Below are 19,467 nucleotides of genomic sequence, written 5' to 3'. Positions count from 1 at the left end.
ATGAAAAATCCCTTTTAAAATTAACCTCTTTCCATCCATTAATACCTTCAGACTCTGCAGCACTGCCTGAACTGGCAGATTTTGCCACAGTAAATGCAGTTTAAATGGATTTAGATGTTATGCTTCTGTGATGTTCAGTAATGCAACACAAACTGTCCTACAGCAAAATGGAAAAATATGAACAAACTTGTTTCAAGCTTTTATATCCAATGGCAATTCCGAGCTTGTTTACAAAGAGCCAAGAAGATAAAGACATGAACACTCCTTTTCTCTGTTAACATTCAAGATTCTTGAATTAAAAACAAATAGAAGGACCCACTAACCTGCCTCTTCAGTTCTTACTTTTTCTGAGGGCAAACTAGGCTCTCCACCTCCTATTTTGTTAGTGGCAACTACACGAAATTCATATTCAACCCAAGGATTTAAATCCACTACTGTGCTCGTGAAGGTTCTGCCGTCGATCACGTCCGGAACTGGGGAAGAGAAAAGGAAAAAGGAACTCAGGAAAATGGCACAAGGGAAAAAGGAGATCAGGAAAAGGAGAATGGCTCACGGGGAAAGGGAGATGAGGAAAATGGCTCAAGGGAAAAGGGAGCTCAGGAAAAGGAGAATGGCTCATGGGGAAAGGGAGATGAGGAAAATGGCTCATGGGGAAAGGGAGCTCAGGAAAAGCAGAATGGCTCAAGGGAAAAGGGAATTCAGGAACAGGAAAATGGTTCAAAGGAAAAGGGAGCTCAGGACAGGAAAATGGCTCAGGTGCCAGAGCCATTCCCTCAGAGGCTGGGCTGGAGCCGTGCTCACCTGTGGTGGCTGAGCCGTGCTCACCTGTGGTGGCTGGGAGCCGTGCTCCGCTGTGGTGGCTGAGCTGTGCTCACCTGTGGTGGCTGGGCTGTGCTCACCTGTGGTGGCTCTCTGCCAGCCCACGGAGAAGGGGGTCCTGGCCTGGATGGTGTAGGTGGTCACGGGGCTGTGGTTGTCTGTGCCCTCCTGCCAGGAGATCTGGGCTGTGGTGTCCGTGATCTCGTCCACCCTCACGTGCTCAGGGGGCCCAGGAGAGCCTGGAGAGGGGTGGGAAACCAGGCACAGTTTGGGGAAGCCCTGGGAATCACTTCCCATTTTATTTCTTCCTCAGGGAGGAGGAAACAATTCAGACTGGAATCAGAACACTCATAATTGTGGTTTTACATTCACTAAACTGTGATAATTTCAACCTGAAATACTCTCAAGGGCAGAACTGATGCTTGGGTTTTGGCTTTTTTACCAAAACCTTTGTTCAGAACATCCCTCTGTCTTTCCAATATCTTTTCCCTTAGTCCTAAATGTTCTCTTTAATGTACAGACAAATCTCTGTAGTCTGAAAATTCTCTACCTACAACTTCTTTACTGTACAAGGCACTGGGACAATTTTTCAGCACATGTGACCAGCACCCCAAGCAGCAATTCAGTCACACGAACTTCCTGCTGCCTTCTGCAAAATCCTCATTCTGGGCATTTCCTGGCCAAAATGCTGGGGTTTGTCTCACCTGCACCAGCAAAGGGGGTGTAAATGAGTAACAGTGCATTAACAATGAGAAAATATCTGATCTATTTTAAAATATATTGAGTGCTGATCACATAATGTGCTTTTCTAGATCAAAGCTTTTTACCTTGCAATAAATGTAGCTGTAACATCAGCAGAGAAAGCCACAGCTCTGGCTCAACTGTGAGCACTCCAGCTCGGAATGAAAAGGAATAATCCTGCATTATAGGCTTTAAACCCTAGGAGAAAACCTCTCCTGGGCTCTGGCAGAATTGCCCATTTCACAGGAGGGATTCTGGAGTCCCCAACACTTCAGTCTGCAGAGGCAGCAACTCCAGCTGCCTCAGTGAGCTCCTCTTGGCAGCCTGAAGGACTGGCAGTGAAAAAAGGTATGAGGTCACTACTCCAACCTCCAGCTCCTCCTTTCTCTGGGAAAAATCAGGCTTCACCCAAAACCTGAGCCGTAATTTTCCCTAGCTGCAGGTCAGAATGACATAAATCCAACTCACAGCCATTCATCACCCCATTCAAACCATGCATTGGCTCTGTGACCTCCACCATCAGTTATTTCTGTAGATTGTAATTTAAAAAAAGGTGGAAAACATGATGGGCTGGGCTGGGCTGTACCTCTCACGATGAGGTCGGCAGCAGAGGCCACGCTGTCCACCTCTGTCTTCACCATGCACACGTACTTCCCACTGTGCTTCAGCTGGATGTTCCTGATCATCAAATCCCCTGATGCACTCTGGGAACACAGAACATTCATTAGTGTTTGCACTCCCTTGGCGGTTAGTATTTTCTCTGAAATGGGAAAAGAAATCCACCAAAAACTTCTGAGGTTGCTCAAAAGCTGCACTGCAGGACAGCAAGTTCCTGCCCATCAGCAGCTCCAGGTTTGTCTGGGAGCATCTTCCCAAAAAACACGAGGTGATGCCCCTTTTTTGGGAGAAATGAGCCCCAACATGGGGAGCTCACACTGGGAGCATCTCCTGCCTGGAACCCCCAGCAACCTCAATGCCCTTGAAAGAGAAAAACGTGTTTTCTGTGGCCATTACCAATTTGATTTCTAGACAGAATTCATGGAGTTTTTATTTTGAACTTGTAAGTCAAGTCATGACAGATTTTTAAGGAGTTCAAATGTGTAAAAGACAAATTTCTCCCTTTTTTGGTAGAAATGAGCTCCAACATAGGGAGCTCATACTGGGAGCATCTCCTGCCTGGAACCCCCAGTAACCTCAGTGCCCTGTGACCATTTGTCTCAAAGCCCTAAAAAGAAAAATGTGTTTTCTGTGGCCATTACAAATTTTATTTCTAGACAGAATTCATGGAGTTTTTATCTTGAACTTTTAAGGCAAGTCATGATAGATTTTTAAGGAGTTCAAATGTGCAAAGAACAAACTTGAATTCAGTCCATCCTCCAGGTTACTGTGAGCACTCTCATTTAAAGGTTGCCCATTCTAGGCTGAATTTCCCATTTTACAAGCCCAAGTTCTGCTCTTTGCTATTCACTGAGTATTTAATCTTTAGTCTTTTTTCCCCGTTGTTCTTTCTCAGATCACAGCATGTGGTTATTTCCTGGATCATGGGAAAAGAAATAAAACCTAAATGAAACTGTAACTTCCTATCACATTTGTGCACTGTCTGTTTTCTACACCACTGAACAGAGAACTTGACATTAAACCTTTGCTAAACAGTGTCCCTTAAAAAAAAAAAAAACCTCCTCTTTGTGTCAGCTCAATTACTGCCTTAACTCAGTTCCAGTTGAATTTTCCAGGTGAAAAACGCCTCAGTCAGATTTTAATTTTTAAATTACAATTATTCTGGACAAGCAGCATTTTCTTCAGGGACAGAACCCTAATTTGTGCGTATTTTCAGCCACTTTGGCCACTGATCCATGGGCAAACAGTAGTTTGGGAGAAAGGCAAACCCAGACTCTGAAGTTTATTTTAGTTTTGGAAAAAACATGAACCTTTCAAAACATTTGATTATTTTCCTTTGTTTCAGCACTACAATGTCTCAATTCTTTACTCAACACAAGCTGAAGCCAATTCTGCCTGATTCCCTTCCATGTGTGTGCCTGGTCTGCTGTGAAAGCACAGATGGAAGTTGTTTGCAGGACAATTCAGTGCTGATTGCTTACAATAAATTAAAAGTTGAGTCAAAAGCAATCTAAAATCCATCTCCTTGATTGGAAGTGGATATTCAGGGAATGCCCAACACCAGCAGAGAATGCAAGCAAATCACGTCCTACAGGAATTTCAGCAAACTCAACTTGAGACATCTCACCAAAGGGGAGGGGGGGGCTTCAAATAGAACATTTACTTGAAATAAACCTCAGCAAATTGTGAACTCTGCATTTGAGTAATTTGTGCATTTCAGTAATTTGTGGGGGTTTGGGAAGAGTGTGAAGGGACAGGGGGAGAAGCAAGAAGCTTCCCTGCGCTTCAGTAAAAGCAGATGGGACTCAGTTTGTGAGGGAAAAGCCAATTCTTGTGGGACTTTTTTGGGGAAGGGAAGGAGAAGGAGAAGGAGAAGGAGAAGGAGAAGGAGAAGGAGAAGGAGAAGGAGAAGGAGAAGGAGAAGGAGAAGGAGAAGGAGAAGGAGAAGGAGAAAAAGAGAAAGAGAAGAGAGATGTTTTGAGCTCACCCCTCCAACCTTCTCGAAGTGGGAGGCGTCCCTCTGGAAGTCTGTGAGGCTCCCGTTGAAGTACCAGGTGAAGCTGATGTCCAGCAGGGGATCGTGCTGCACCTGGCAGGGCAGCACCACGCTCTCCCCCACGGTGACATCCATGTTGGAAGGGGCCAAGGTGATCCTGGTTGGCTCTGCAGGGAGCACAGACATTGGGCATTGGGTTTTCCTGCACTGCTGAGCTTTGCCTGCCACTGATATCCCCACATTCCTCAGCTGGGATCAGTGACAGCCACTTCCAAAGGTGCAGCTGGACTGGGAATGCTGCCTGGAGCTTTGTGTCCTGGCATTTCCTGTCCCCATCATACTTTCTGAAAAAATCCTCTTTGCCCAGGATTTCTCTCCTGGGAAGCTGAGAAGCCTCAAAGAAAAAGGAAAACAATAATTATCTCATTTGCTTCTCCTGCGTTTTGCTGCTTTGGAATGTGGAGATTGTTTATCCAACAGGTGGTTGGTTGTTTGATTGGTTTCATGTGAATTGTTTTAACTTACTGACCAATCACTGGCCAGCTGTGTTAGGACTCTGGAGGCAGAGTCACAAGTTTTTATTATTATTCTTTGTAGCCTTATGTATGTATCCTTTCTCTATTCTTTAGTATAATATAATATGATATGATATGATATGATATGATATATGATATATGATATGATATTATAATATAATATAATATAATATAATATAATATCTTTCTGAGAACATGGAGTCAGATGCATCTTTCCTCCCCACGATGGGGGACCCTGAAAATACCACAATTTCCCAGCAGGAGCTGCTGGGCACTGGAAGGTGAATTTGAGCCTGCTGGGTGCAGCCAATCCACTGCACCAAGCTGAATCCAGGGGCAGGAATTGCCATGGGAGGCTCTCAGCAACCCCACTGGGTTTTGAAGCAGCAGCAGGCAGTGGGCAGGTGAAGAGATGAGAGTAAGGGAAGAACCTAAAAAACCCAGAAATTGCAGGAAATCCACTTGAGGAGGAGCACACTGGATATTTGGGTCCATACATCACACAGAACATAAATAGTGTCATTAAGAACAGCTCTTTGTTATCCCAGAATCACATTAACAGAGAAAAGTTTCAGGTACTGTAAATACTGTTACAATAAAATCGAATTCTAGGAATTCTCTGTATATAATTTTATTATTTGTATATAAAGGGATATGAATCATTTAGGAGCACAGGCTGAAAACATGAAGCTGTTAATTCACTGAGCAAAATAATTCTGTTTGGACCTGTGAGATATATGGGATTTGTAATTCAGTGGGATATTAGATAATTCCAGGTTTGGGGAATTTTTAGATATTAAAATCTTTGAGAAAGAACATGATGAGAGAAGACATTTTGCAGATAAACTTCACAAACTCCTGACTCTTTTCATCCAGTATCTCAACCAGCAGCCAAGAATGGATGACTTGGAGGAAGGATCCCTCTGAACAACAATTCTGTATAAAATTTACTTTTCAAAGACTGTGTTCTGCTGCCCGTGGAGTCCCTGAATGCTCCCCTGCAGCTGGAGTTTCCACCACATCTTTTTCCATAAGCAAACAGCATTTAAACCTCTTCTGGGCAAAAGAATTTCCACAGGAATACAGAATTACCTCAAAGATTTTTTTTGATTGACATGTTTTTTTCATAACAAATTAAAAACCCCCACGAACTTAAAAGCATAATTGCACTATTTAGTGTTTAGAGAAGTGAGAGGAGGGAGGGAAGTGTTCAGAACTCCCTCACATCTGAGAAATATCTTTGTCAAAGCCAGAAAAAAAAATCCCTCAGTGTCTTTTACACTAAATAAAAGAGCTGTAACAGCTATCCTTTTATCTTTATACATTAAATAAATAACTTCTTATAGCCTTTACATTCTACCACAGCACTGCAGGCTCCTGAGGCTGCAGTTCAGTTCACTCACCTGTAACTACCAGGCTGGTGGAGCCCCTGGCTGTTCCAAACTGGTTTGTGGCCAGGCAGGTGTAGGTGCCAGTATCCCCCTTGGTCACGTTGGCCACCCTCAGTCCTCCATCCTTTAACAGGCTGATCCTGGAAAATTACGAGATTTTGAGAAGTCACAGCAATTGCAGACAAAATTCTTTCATGCTTTACTGTTATCTCTGATATATTAACCTCTGTCAACAATTAGGAAGAAAATGAGCTCCACGCCAGCTGAAACCTGGACAATTACCAGCCTGGGGTTTGAAAATGTTGTGGCCATCCACAACAAAACATTTGAAAATGTTGTGGCCATCCACAGCAAATCTGAACTCAACCATGGACAACTTTGGACATATCACTCTGAACACCACTGGAACCAGCTTTTTAAGAGATGTGGGCACATGTATGGGTGTGAAAGGGAGAAATCCCACGCGAGCTCCACCTTTTTCAGCTGCACCAATTGAAACTGGAATAATTTTCAGCTCTTTTGTTGTTTACCTCAAGAAATCTTGCACAGCAACTTTGAAGTAACTGTGATTACCATGACAACTCCATAGGGTTGTTCATGAACTTCCTTAGTGGAAGGAGCTGCAGGACAGAAAATTCCCTTCACCCCACACAGTGAGAGCATGGAAAAGCAGGAAGGTGCTTATAGAAGATGTGGAGAGAAGAAAACCCACAGGGGGACAGAGGAGCATGAATGTCCCCACAGCAGAGGTGACATCCCAGACAGCAGCACTGCTGATGCACAGCTAAGGCTGATTTGATTCCCTTTTTCCCTATTTCTTGTCTCCCCATCTGTTCTATCCTGCAGGCACTTCTACCCTAAGACAACCTGCAGCAGCAAAACAACTGAATATATATAAAAATGTCCATAGTATTAAAAAATTTTAAAAAATACCCATTTTCCTGCTATGCCCAAGTCAAGAGAGCTTCGGAGCTTTTCTCTCACAGCCCATCAATCCACCTGAGAAGCACCAACTGGAGCACAGCACCTTGGCTGGATGGTGATGTGGAAATTTGGAAACTGAGCAGCAAACAAACCCTCTCCAGGCAAAGCTCTGCCTGCATTAGCTGAGTCTTGCTCCCTTTCAGGGCAAGTGCCAGCTGAAAAGGCAGCAAATGTCACCAAACCTGACACTGCCACCAAGAGCTGGGAGGGTTCTGCCTGCTCACTCGCACCTGCTGCTTCATTCAGTACAAAAGGAAGGAATTCATCACATGCCTCTGCTGCTCTTTTTATTTTCAACATTCTCAAGGTAAAATGAAGTCAGTAAATCCCCACCACTCGTCCCAGCTGAGCTCTGTGGCTGGGTTGGGATCAACTCTCCACAAGGCTGCAGTGAGGGGTGGCTCAGTTTCTTCTCCCAGGTGACAAGTGACAAGGAATGGCCAGGGAGGCTTAGATTTGATTTTGGGGTGAATTTTTTCATGCAAGGGCTCATTGATCTTATCCTGCACTCCTAACTCCTCTGACCCAAACCCACAATCCCTAAATGCAAATCCCAGCAGTGGGAGAACCCCAGGGCTCTGGAACTCCACTGCCCCTCAGCAGCAAATCCTCCTCATCCTCACAGCCTCTGAAAGCAGCAGTCTGCACTCTGCCACAGCTGCACTGCTCTCTACAAGGAAAACTGAGTTTCTGCAATTACAACACAGAAATATACACAACTTTTAAACGCTTTTCTCTTAATTAGTTCAAATTGCATGTTGTATTTCCCTAAAAAGGGTGTTTCAGCTCTCAGCGCTGTCTCTGAGCTACTCCTCCTCTGGGCAGAGGTGGTGCAATAATGAAATTAGCAGATGCAAATTACAAGAGATAACAAGTCACCCTGTTAGAACAACAGACAAAAGCATTTTATTGGGGTGAGAAAGAGAGCTATAAATAGGCATTTTTATCCATTTATAACCACACAAAGCATCCTGAGCTACCTCAGCTGCTGTGGTGGCATTTGAGGTGTTTTTTCAAGGGAGGATGTGCATCACCAGTGACTTCCCTGGGGTTCATTAACTTGTTTTGGAAAATTCTTCAGTCATATTTGGCTGCACTTCATGTTAGATGGAACATTTAAAATTAATTAAACCGTGCCATATGGTTTATAGGTATTTTAAATGTGTTAAAGACATGAGTGATGCATTTTATAGGTAATTAGAATGACATAAAAAAAAGGTGTTAAAATATATCAATTATGGTTACAAGCAAGTGCTGTTGCACGTTCTAGCTGAAGCTTCATCTGCTTTGATGCAATTTCCAATAGAAAAAATACAAACCTAAAGAAACCCCAAGGGTTGACAAAGCCCAAGATCAAACAAAAGAAAAAGCAGGATCAGGGAATAAACCTGAAAATGTCTATTGTTTAATTAAAATGAATCACTTTTAGAGTGCTCTGAGCTACCTGCAAGCCTAGCTTGCCTAAAATAATTAAACAGAAAGCTTATTAAAACCCTGATATAATTAAGAATATTTTTTTTCTAGAATTAAAAACAAAAACCAAACAATACATGTGGAAAAAAATCAATTAGAGAAAAATAATATAGCTGAAATAAAATCTTTACTGGTGAATTAGAGAAAGAGTAATGCTCCACTTTTTCCAATTACAAAACAGTAAATGCAGCTCAGAGCCTGTGGAAACCCCAACCCCAAAAATAGCTCTGCCCCTCCTGCTGGAACAGGAGACAAACCACAGCTTTTAGTTTGACTGGAATTATTGAATATTCACACATGGTGCTGGAACACTGCCAGCAGAGACCCAGACCTGTGGCACACACAAGTAACAACCCAGCCTTTGGCATTCCTCTATCTACAGGTGTTTTCCCAAATCATTTTGCTTAAGGGCAGCAATTTTCCATGGAAATTCCATTTTCCACAACCAGCACCCTTCTGGCAAATGGCACAAAACCTTCAGCCCTGTAAAAGGGACCATGGTGGGAGTGATGGTCCTGAATCCGCCTCAATTCCAGCTGGAGATGGATTTAGGACCTGTTTGGTCATCAGATCACAGCATCACTGACAAACTCATCATCTCTCACTAATTCCTGAGCAGAGTGGGGGAAATTGATGTTTGGGGAGATTCTTTTCCTCTACAGTCAAACAAAACCCCCTTAACTCACCCCCACACCCTGACACTGAGGTCAGCAGGATGGGGAGAAGGACTGAACAACTTCAGGAGTTTGGGGTTCCCAGTTTGAGAGAAATTATACCTCTTTATACACTAATTTAAAATTACACTTCTTTATATATTGATATTTAGAGAGAAGACAGAGTGTGCCTCCACTGAAACTTGGTGGCTGCAAACCTGTTCACCTCCTCAAGGCAATTCTTTATTACTGAACTATCAAACACCATCAAACTCAGGAATCACTGCCTGTTTCATTTCTCAGATTATTTAGAAAAAAAAATGAACTATTTTAGATCCTTATTGATATGGTAATAAGCACAAACACATTCCTTTCCAGTTCATAACACCTCAGTGCAAAGGAACAGGGGAAAAGTGGGTCAAAACTGTCTTTTAATGTATCCATCAAATTCCAACTAAATTAAAGCAGATTAATTAACAGGCAAGTCAGCAAAATAAAATCCTATGCAAGTACTGGTAAGTAAATGCACTGCTTTTCACATCACAGCATTTCAAACTGTAACACAAAATGAATAAAAATATTGAATTCAAATTGCAAGGAAGCTAAAACCATTAACCAATATTTCTAAGTATAGTGCAATTTTTTAGCAGGAATTATTTCTTTCCCCCTTTAATTCTCAATCACTTGGCCACAATGGAAGCTGCTAAAACTGCAGTTTTCCTAAGGGAATTCCACTGGGAAGTCTTTCAGTGAAGTTTTTGCAGCATCTTCTCATCTTTTTCTAGTCTTGGTAAATGTAGAAACATCTAGTGAGTTTGTTTAAAGGAGAATTATTTTTAAATGCTGCTCTGCATTTTCACAAAATCCTGGTTTTTAACCCTCTTCCAGTCAGGTATTTGAGCCAGGAGTTCAGGCCCACCACAGCCCACAGGCAGTGACTGTCAAGTACAAACTGGAAATTAAAAGTCATGTACATACATAAAACATTAAGGAAATCTTGGAAGGGCTTATGTCTGGACAACAGCTATTTTAGTATTTATTCTGGTTTCGGTGAGTTAAACCAGCTTCAGGAGCATTTAACCTTGGTTAAGCATCTAATCCTCCTTTTCTGGAGGATAAAAAGACAACAAAAACTCATCCATCCGGAGGTGGAGGTGTCTCAAGCACTAAATTTAATTCCCATTTTCTGTCTTTCCTTCTGCATGTTATCCTATGCTTCCACTGCTCTCTGCACTCCACTGCTCTTTAATGTTTAGCTCTCTTTATTAAAGATATTCTAGAAAAAAAAATAAATCACATACTTTGCAAAATTAACAAGAAACAAGATTGCTTTCTTCAATGCTGAGCGATTTCTCAGCCCAGAGCTCATGAATCCATTTTGAATTATATTTTCTCCCCTCCACAAGACACACTATATTCAGCTCATTTAATTAAAATTTACTGAGTCATTATCCAAATCTTCTACATACTGAAAAAAGCAGCACCATTTAAAAATAAATTAAGAACACGAGCAAGAGTGCCATCAAAATGAAACTCTCTCAGGCTTTACCAAAGTATTGTGGTCAGTGCCTCAATGAAATCCAAGTTCTCTGATGACAAGAAATTCAAGTATTTGTGCTTTATCTTTACTATTCAAATAGGAGTTTTCTTAAGACGTATAAATTCTGTCACCATGATATTTTCTGAAAAATCCCTTCTCCAGGATTTTTCTCCTGAGAAGCCTCAGAAAAAAAAATGTAAACAAGAATTATCTGATTGCTTTGGAACGCGGTCTGGAGGTTGCTGACCAACAGGTGCATCTTTGATTGGTCCCATGTGAATTGCTTTTAATTAATGACCAATCCCAGTCCAGCTGTGTTGGACTCTCTGGTCAGTCACGAGCTTTTATTATCATTCTTCTTTAGCCCTCTGACGTCTCTTTTCTCTATGGTTTAGAATAGAATAGAATAGAATAGAATAGATCAGCCTTCTGAGAACTTGGAAAACCTCTTTTGGGCATCTCTCACCTTGTCCTGGAGACCCTCACAACAACACCCCAACATTCCAGCCATGCTGCTGCAAATGTAATTAAAATTCAGCTCCTTTTGCCTCCCCACCTCTCCCAGGTGCTGTCCATGCTGGACCTCCCTTGTGGCAGGAACCCATTCCTCCTGCTTGCTGCAATTAAAGAAGAGGAAACCCTCCCCAGCAGACTTCTCCACTGGAAATGGAGTTCAGGGCTGGAAAATGTTCTGCTAATTTGAAACCCTTTTCCTGAATTGCAGGAATTCGGAGAACTGCATGAAATTCACGGATTGCAATTATTCACAGCAGACAGTAATGAACTCCAGGGTTTTCTGCAAAGAACCTCCCTCTGCTCTTCTCCAAAGGCAAGTTTATTTCATTTAGATTAATTCAGGATTACTGCCTTGTTATTGTGCTTCCTCTGGAAGCCATTTACAGTCTGTTGTCAAAAATGCACGCTCTGGGTCATATTTTGGAATTACCTGCACTTGGCAGAAGTAACAGCTGTAATTTATGTTCATAAACCTAAAGCAGGCAGCATCACATTCAATTCATTTTTGCAAACTGGGTGTTGATTTCCTCAGCCTGGTACTATCACCCCAAATGAAACTAATACCATTCTGCTTTTTATGGAAATGGAACGGGGACAAAAGCTGGGAATTGCCCTAAACAGACAAAATCAGGTGCTGTGTGTTTTTTGCACAAGCTTTACAAAAGCAGTCATGAACATAAAACTGATTGAGATCCATCAAAAGGCAACAAGTTTCACATAAATTTTAGATGTCATTGTTTAATTTAATAAATTAATATTGTTTAATTAAGGCTAGAAGTATTCAATAACCGAATAGTGCAATTTTGGAAGGGATTTTGCTGGCCTGCTTGCAGGCAGGCAGCCAGGGAGGCTGTGGCACCATGTCCAGCTCTGCAGCAACAGATGCCCCAACTTCTGCCAAATTGTCACATTTGACAACACTTAACACCAGAACTCATGAAAACTCTTGAGGCCCCTGTGAACAAAGAGCCAGGGCAGAGATGGCAGTGCCCAAAGCTCCTGGGTACACAGAGACAGCTCCAGCCTTATGATGGCACAAATAAAGGTCTCCACTGATGTCTATCCAGGTTTTATCTATCTGGGAGCAACTGCTGTGTTTAAAAACCGCAGAAGAAAAGCACAACGTGGTGTTTTTACAGGAGTAGGACCAGAAGAATTTTGTCTAATTCAGAAGCAGGTTCCTGATGCCAGGCTAAGCTTTGTACAAATCAATCCCCAGTCCTTAAATCACACCACTATGGCAATCCTCCTTTAAACCCTCATGTTTGCTCTCCTCAGTGCCATGCCTGGCCTTTGGACCCTCTCTGTCCCTGAATTATCCTGCCAAGCACAGTGTGGTAGAGCCCTGCAGTGTTTTTATACAATTTAACCAGCATACTTGTGCAGTTACAATTTATGACTAACTCAACAATGCTTTAATGGGTATTGCTGGAAAAAAACATTTATATGTTGTTGGAAATCAATAGCTGGGGGTGTGGGTGAATCCCAAACTCTCCCCTGAGAATTACAATCATCTAACACATCCACTACCACCCTCACCCTCACAAATAAACATAAACAATGATGGCATCTGCTATCCCTGGGAGGATCATGGCTGCTTGGAAAGAACCTGGAAGTGCATTTTCCTTTTCTTTTCATGTTTGCATCTGCTACTCTTGACCTCCAAATTAACTTTTTTTTCTCACCTGTATCATCCCCATGGCTGTAACACACCTCAACTGCCCCTCTGCCATTTTCAGAGCATTCTGTTGAAGCCTTTTAGTATTTTTGCACAGGCTTTGCACTCCCAGTTTTCTATCAGTACCTGGCTCTCTTTAAATCAGGACCAACTCTACATCAAACTGAAAACAAAATCTGACCTTGACCTTAGGGAAAGCAGCACACTTGCCCTCTCAGTGCTCTCACACAATCACAACAAAAAAAACCAAACAAAAAACCCCAGGCCAGCCAGACTTCAGAGAGACTTCACAAGTGTTTGGGCCTACCCCTGACACTGCTGCATAAAAGGATACACAAAAGCTTCTTGTAAGATTAAAACAAATAAACCAATGTAACGTGATACCTTTCATTTTCCTGCAGCTGCTCACCTCCCTTCTTCCAGGAACATTTGGCCTTAGGGAAAGCTCTGGGTTTGCACTCAAAATCAACTGTGCTGCCTATCTGAACCTGGATCAGTTTCTTCATTGGACTCTTGGAAAAATCTGGAGCAGAAGCTGAAACAGAAGGGGCAGTAGCAGTGAAATAAAGCACTTTCAATGACATTAATGATACTACAAGTTAGCACTTACACGAGCACTTCTCAGACTCCAAACATAATTAACACCATTAATTAGTTCAGACAGATCTTCTATTGGGCAATTAGGCATTTTCTCCTCCTTTTCTGTACCTCATCCTCCTTCCAGAAGTCTCAGCTGTGCAGCTGAGCACCAAACAAGGCAAGCACAGAAGGTGAAAGCCACCAAAACTCAAGGAACCCAGTTTCATGTTCAGCACCTGCCCAAGTGGATGCTCTGCTGAAGGGAGCAGATTTATCTGATCAATCTGATCAATACCACACCAGGAGTCTCACTGAACCTCAGAGAACTGCAATGTTCCCAGTTCCATGTGCCAGTGCCTGTCAGATGGCAGGAAATGACAGTGCAGCTCATTGTGGGTGAACTTTTCATGAATTAAGTTTCGAGAAGCCTCATGGCCTCTCCCTATATAACACTGAACCTGGAAAGGAAATTCAGTGTTTGAGACCTTCCAAAGGTCTCAGGAGTGCAGCTGAGCACCAAACAAGGCAAGCACAGAAGGTGAAAGCCACCAAAACTCAAGGAACCCAGTTTCATGTTCAGCACCTGCCCAAGTGGATGCTCTGCTGAAGGGAGCAGATTTATCTGATCAATCTAATCAATCGAAGCAATATCACACCAGGAATCTCACTGAACCTCACTGGAAGGTTCCCACTTCCATGTGCCAATGGGTCAGATGACAGGAAATGACAGTGCAGCTCATTCTGGGTGAACTTTTAATGAATTAAGAGTTTTGAGAAGGCTCGTGGCCTCTCCCTGTGTAAAATTGAATTTGGAAAGGAAATTCAGTGTTTGAGACCTTCCAGAGGTCTCAGGAGTGCAGCTGAGCATCCAACAAGGCAAGCACAGAAGACCAAAGCCCAAGGAACCTAGTTTCATGTTCAGCACCTGCCCAAGTGGATGCTCTGCTGAAGGGAGCAGATTTACCTGATCAATCTGATCAATACCACACCAGGAGTCTCACTGAACCTCAGAGAACTGCAATGTTCCCAGCTCCACGTGCCAACGTGTGTGAGATGACAGGAAATGACTCCTCCAGGGCTGCACACAGAGGTTTTTAACCCCAGGGTGCCCCTGAGCCCCCCGCAGGGGTGAGAGCAGCTGATGGAGCCAGCAGCACCTCCAGAGCACACCAAGGGTTTTAATCCCATCCCTGCTCTTCCCCTCGTGAATAATTTATCCTGTTCTGCTTTAAATGAATGACTGGCCTGAAAATCCTCTGGCAGCAGATGACTCAACTCCTCAGCTCTGCAGATAAAGACATCAGGTTGACAAAACTGTTTTATTTCAGCGACAGCAGCTGAGTGAGTTAAATCTGAGGTGCAATCTGAGGGGGTGTGGAGAGGGATAATGAGGTTTGTGTTTTAGTGAAAAAAGGAACATCTTACCTACAACCCTGAGCTCTGCACTCGAAGAGATGACACCATGCTTATTTTCAGCTATGCACTGGTATCTGCCAGAATCTGTCAGATTTAGATTTGATATTGTAAGTGCACCATTTTCAATTTGGATCCTTCCCTGAATATTAAGAAAAATATCTTTATTGATGATATATTTCCTGTGAAAAATTTAAAATAAGTAAGGAATAGAAATAGGACAGCATAAATACAATGAACAGGTTAAATGCAAAAGCATAATCATGAGAACAGTTCTAAAAGAAGTGACAGGACTGCAGCATGGTACAGTAATGGTGATCAGATATGGAGATTGATGCAGTGCATGAAGTAATTCTTCAAATTTGCCCAATTGCACTGAGGTCTGGCAATCTCAAATGCCCTTTTATTTCTCCAGAAATACTGACAGAATCTACCAGCCCCCTCAGACAGACCAGAGTATCCAAACTGTGCAGATGGCACTGGCATTTCACACTATTTAAGGGATTTCACATGTGCCACTTGCTAATGAGCTCTCTCTAACACTGCAGAAAAAATTCCAGCAGCCATTGAACCAAAAGCACAAACTGAAGTGCTTGGAGCCAGCACAGACACTCAAGTACCTGGGACTCCTCACCTTGCTGATTTTGGAAAGCAAAATCACAGCAGGAAATGACTGATCTGAGTGGCAGAACTGGTGGCAAAAGGAACCAGGGAGAAAGACAAAACCAAAGGAGCAGCAGCTTTGGGGGAAACCAGAGACACAGAATGCACAAAACCCCAAACTGCCTGCCCAGAAGTGTTTTCTGAGGGCTGCTTTTGGGTCTGGCCCAAGCACAGGGTGAGTCCAGGATAGCTCAGCTCCTTCCCTGGCAGTCCTGAGTGCGAGGGACTCAGACAGACAGACAGACAGACAACAATCCCAAAGGGGGAAAAGCTGAGTGCGCATGTCCTGATCTCCTCTGCAGCATCCCAGGCTGCTGCTCTTAGGGAAGATGTGTTCATGAGTGGAACATGTTTGTGAAGGAGACCCAGCAGGAGGGATCAGTCAAGGAGCAGAGGACACCTGATCCCTGCACACACAGAACCCCTCTGCTCCTGCCAGGGCTGCTTCCCAAAGAGCTCCCTCACTGTTTCCAGAGCAAGTCACAGCCAAAAGGCTGGACAGCAACACCCCAAACTGGGGAAACAGGAGACTGAATGATCCCAAGGTATTTTTGTACTTCCTGAGGTAAAAGGAGCCCATTGCCTCAGTGACTCTGTATGACACAGCAGCAATGCTCTTAAATCTCCCAGAGGAGGCTCCGTGCTCCCTCATTTAACCTGTCCACAAAGCACCACCACTCCTTTCAGCCAGCAGGGACGTAAGAAATGCTTTCCAGTGCTCTGCTCATTTTTCAGAACCACCCAGTGAATCCACCTGAGCAGGCCCTTTCTCCCCCAAAATTCAGCACTGAGCACAAGGCACTGGCCAAGGGCAGAAGTGCCTGCAGTTCACATTCCTGATAACCTGAAAAGGGGCTGCGTTCCAAAACAGTGAGACTTAAAATCAATAAATAAGGGGCATCAGATCCTGTTCTGCATTTCTGACCTCTCCCCTTCCAAGTTCGACTCCTCTGTTATCAAATGCATTACTTTCAATTAATTTACTGTGGCAACTGCATTAAAGCAAATATCTATGTCATGTTGCTGTTTGCATTCCATTCTTCGCAACAAGAAGTGGTAAACCCTTGAATCTTCAGGAGTTTTGTAAAGAAGTTGGAAAATATTTTCCTACTACCTTTAATGAAATGCCAGCTGCAAATATAGTAAAATAATTCAAGCTCTCCATCCCTTATTTATAAGATTATTAAACCTCCTTCTCCAGTCATTCCTTTCATGTTTCTTTCTGTGGTTCTATTGGTTTTCAATCTGCTTTTAGCTGGAATATTTCTGTACAACATAATTTGTCTTTGCAGCTATTGAGGCTTCATCAGGATGCTCTCAAAAAATACAAACCCAGTACCAAAACTTCTCTTGACTAATACCAGGAAACTCTGGATGGATGGATATTGTTAATTTTACACAGCACCACATTTTCCCAACAGAATGTTACCTCTATTGCCAGCTGCTCTCCGTTCTTCAGCCACCTGTAGGAGGGTTTGGGTTTCCCACTGGCTCTGCAGTCCCAGTACAAGGTGTCCTCCACAGCAACTTCCATATCCTGTATGGGCTGCACCCAGTGAGGCTTTGCTGCAGGGGAAACACACAACAAACACCCTGCAAACACAAGTTACTGCTCCAGATCACAACCAGAGCGTTAATGGGCACAGAACTCATCCATTTTCTGCTCATCCGTACCAACACAGCTTCCCACTGGTTCTGCTCCGAGCCCCCTGATGAAATAAATCACTTATTATTCCTCTTACACATTTTTATTATGAGCACTAAGCCAGAAGAACACTGAGAGTACAGATCACTGAAGCTGGACTGGTGAAACCAATATTAAAATCACAAATGATTAAACAACATCATTTTGCAATCGAGGCAAATGTAAGAGAAAGACATTAAAGGCAAGACTGAAATTAAATAAGTGATGTGGCTAAATCATCAAATTAATGCTGAAGAGAATCCTTTAAGTCTTAAAAAAAAATAATGGTATGTCAGCCTTAGTGCTAAATACCATTTAAATTGCTTTCTAATGCAAGGCAGCACTTAACTGGATGAAAACATGGATATATGAGATTGTTTTTGAAAGCAGAAGTCTTGGCACAGAATTTGGGTAATGCAAACCAGTAGAATAAAGTCCATAAAAATCACTATTTTTTTAAGCCAAAATTTGAAGCAGTAATACCAGACATCCTTCAGAATTACCCAAAATGCAGTTAAAACTGTGAAGATATTTAAGACATCCATTACAGCTTTCACAGGAAGTAGAAAGCTCACTTGGCAAATAAACATCAGTGCATGAAAGACAACAGTAATTTATTTTTATTCCTTTAGTGCTGCTTCACACATCAGTTCAACACTATCTTATAGGTGATTTGTGAATTTTCTTTGAATTTATTCAATTTACTAGAAGGTTTATCATCTCAGCCTATGCTATTTCTCAAAGAAAAGATAAATTCTGGACATGGCCAATGCAAAAGACCAGACGAAAGAGCAGGATGAAACCTGGCTGCAAACATTTAGCTAGAATTTTCCAGAGTCAATTTGCCTCTCTTAAGTCAATAATGCAGGAAAATCTCCTACCACCCTCACGTGAAAACAGCAGGGAGAAAACAAGTCCCTGGTGATGCAGGAAAACATTGTTTACTACATGAGTTTAGGAAGGACAGAAGGTCAGATTAATTCCCATGGAACTTCCCACTACAACGGAGCTCAGCAGCAATTAATTCAGGCCAGGGAAATTAAAGATTTGCCCGTGGGCACGAGGGAAGTGGGCACAGCTGAGAGCCAGGTCTGGGCCAGGGCCGGCACTAATTCCATTTTAAAAGATTCCTTATTTCCCAGCATGGAATTTTCCTCTCAATCCCAGGCTCTGCAATGCAGTGAAAAGACCTCAACACGACCAGGTACGGCAGCAGGATTTTATGATAATGATGATTAATCTATTTATGATTTATGTGCCCATATTTAGGGTTAACTTCTTACAGAAGAAATTCCTAAAATGTATTCCCTGAGGTTTGAGCTACTAATAAATACTATACTATATACTATATATACTAATATGCTATATTTGTATATAGTAGTATATTGTATAGTATTTGATAAATACTATATCTATATAGTATTACATATTATATACATATATACATTATATACATATTATATATATATTATATACATATATATAGTATTTATCAAATATAGATACAGTATATAATACTATACCTATATTGATAAATACTATATATATATATTTATCATACATATAAATATATGATAAATACTATAATAATTTGCTGACAGTGAAACCCTCTGAATATTACTTTTTTTTTTTAATATCCACATGAGGATTAACACCTTTTACCGATTTGGGGATAATTTACTTTTTGCACCCTCTTTATCAAGGTCAGCTGCCAAAGACAGGATGATTCTTGTGTCACATGGATGTACAATTTCATTTAACTGGAGTTAAATCCTCAAAGTCCATGTTACAACACTGGAGTTCCAGCCAGCCCTTGCTTCATCCCACATTGTCACTGGGAGGATTTGCCCCACATGTGTCAAGGGAATGACAGCTCAGGGCTCCATGTAGTGAGCAGCTTGCACACCTAAACATTTATGCAACATTCAGCAGTGCTTGAATTACTGATGGACCCATACATGTGGAATATTTAGCATCTGCTGCCCATCTCCACTTGAAAGTAGGTTAAATATAAACTATTTTTCAAGTCAAAAGATCTTGGATTCAATTCTACCAATTAAAAAATCGTTGTCTATCTAATCTTGGTTTTAGGACTGTGTGTCAGGCAGTCTCCATGGGAGGGTTTCCCAAGTTCCCACACAACACAATAAATCAGAAATGCACAGAGCAGCTTCCCAAGGCAC

General features: G+C 42.2%; 1 protein-coding gene across 1 annotated transcript in view; it reads right to left on the bottom strand.

The window, feature by feature from the left end:
- Positions 1–19,467, bottom strand: part of CNTN3 (contactin 3) — a 74,771-nt gene that overhangs the window by 11,085 nt on the left and 44,219 nt on the right. The window contains exons 6-13 of the mRNA XM_031056371.1: positions 17,030–17,166; positions 14,950–15,079; positions 13,330–13,480; positions 6,114–6,241; positions 4,166–4,341; positions 2,147–2,264; positions 900–1,058; positions 324–473 (exon numbers count right to left, since the gene is read on the bottom strand). Coding sequence (XP_030912231.1) covers positions 324–473; positions 900–1,058; positions 2,147–2,264; positions 4,166–4,341; positions 6,114–6,241; positions 13,330–13,480; positions 14,950–15,079; positions 17,030–17,166 — 1,149 coding nt within the window. The remainder of the gene's footprint in view (positions 1–323; positions 474–899; positions 1,059–2,146; positions 2,265–4,165; positions 4,342–6,113; positions 6,242–13,329; positions 13,481–14,949; positions 15,080–17,029; positions 17,167–19,467) is intronic.

Source organism: Geospiza fortis, unplaced genomic scaffold (assembly GCF_000277835.1).
Source record: "Geospiza fortis unplaced genomic scaffold, GeoFor_1.0 scaffold70, whole genome shotgun sequence".
Lineage (NCBI taxonomy): Eukaryota > Metazoa > Chordata > Aves > Passeriformes > Thraupidae > Geospiza > Geospiza fortis.
The sequence above is the reverse complement of the archived record's forward strand: the minus strand, read 5'-3'. Positions and strand labels throughout refer to the sequence as shown.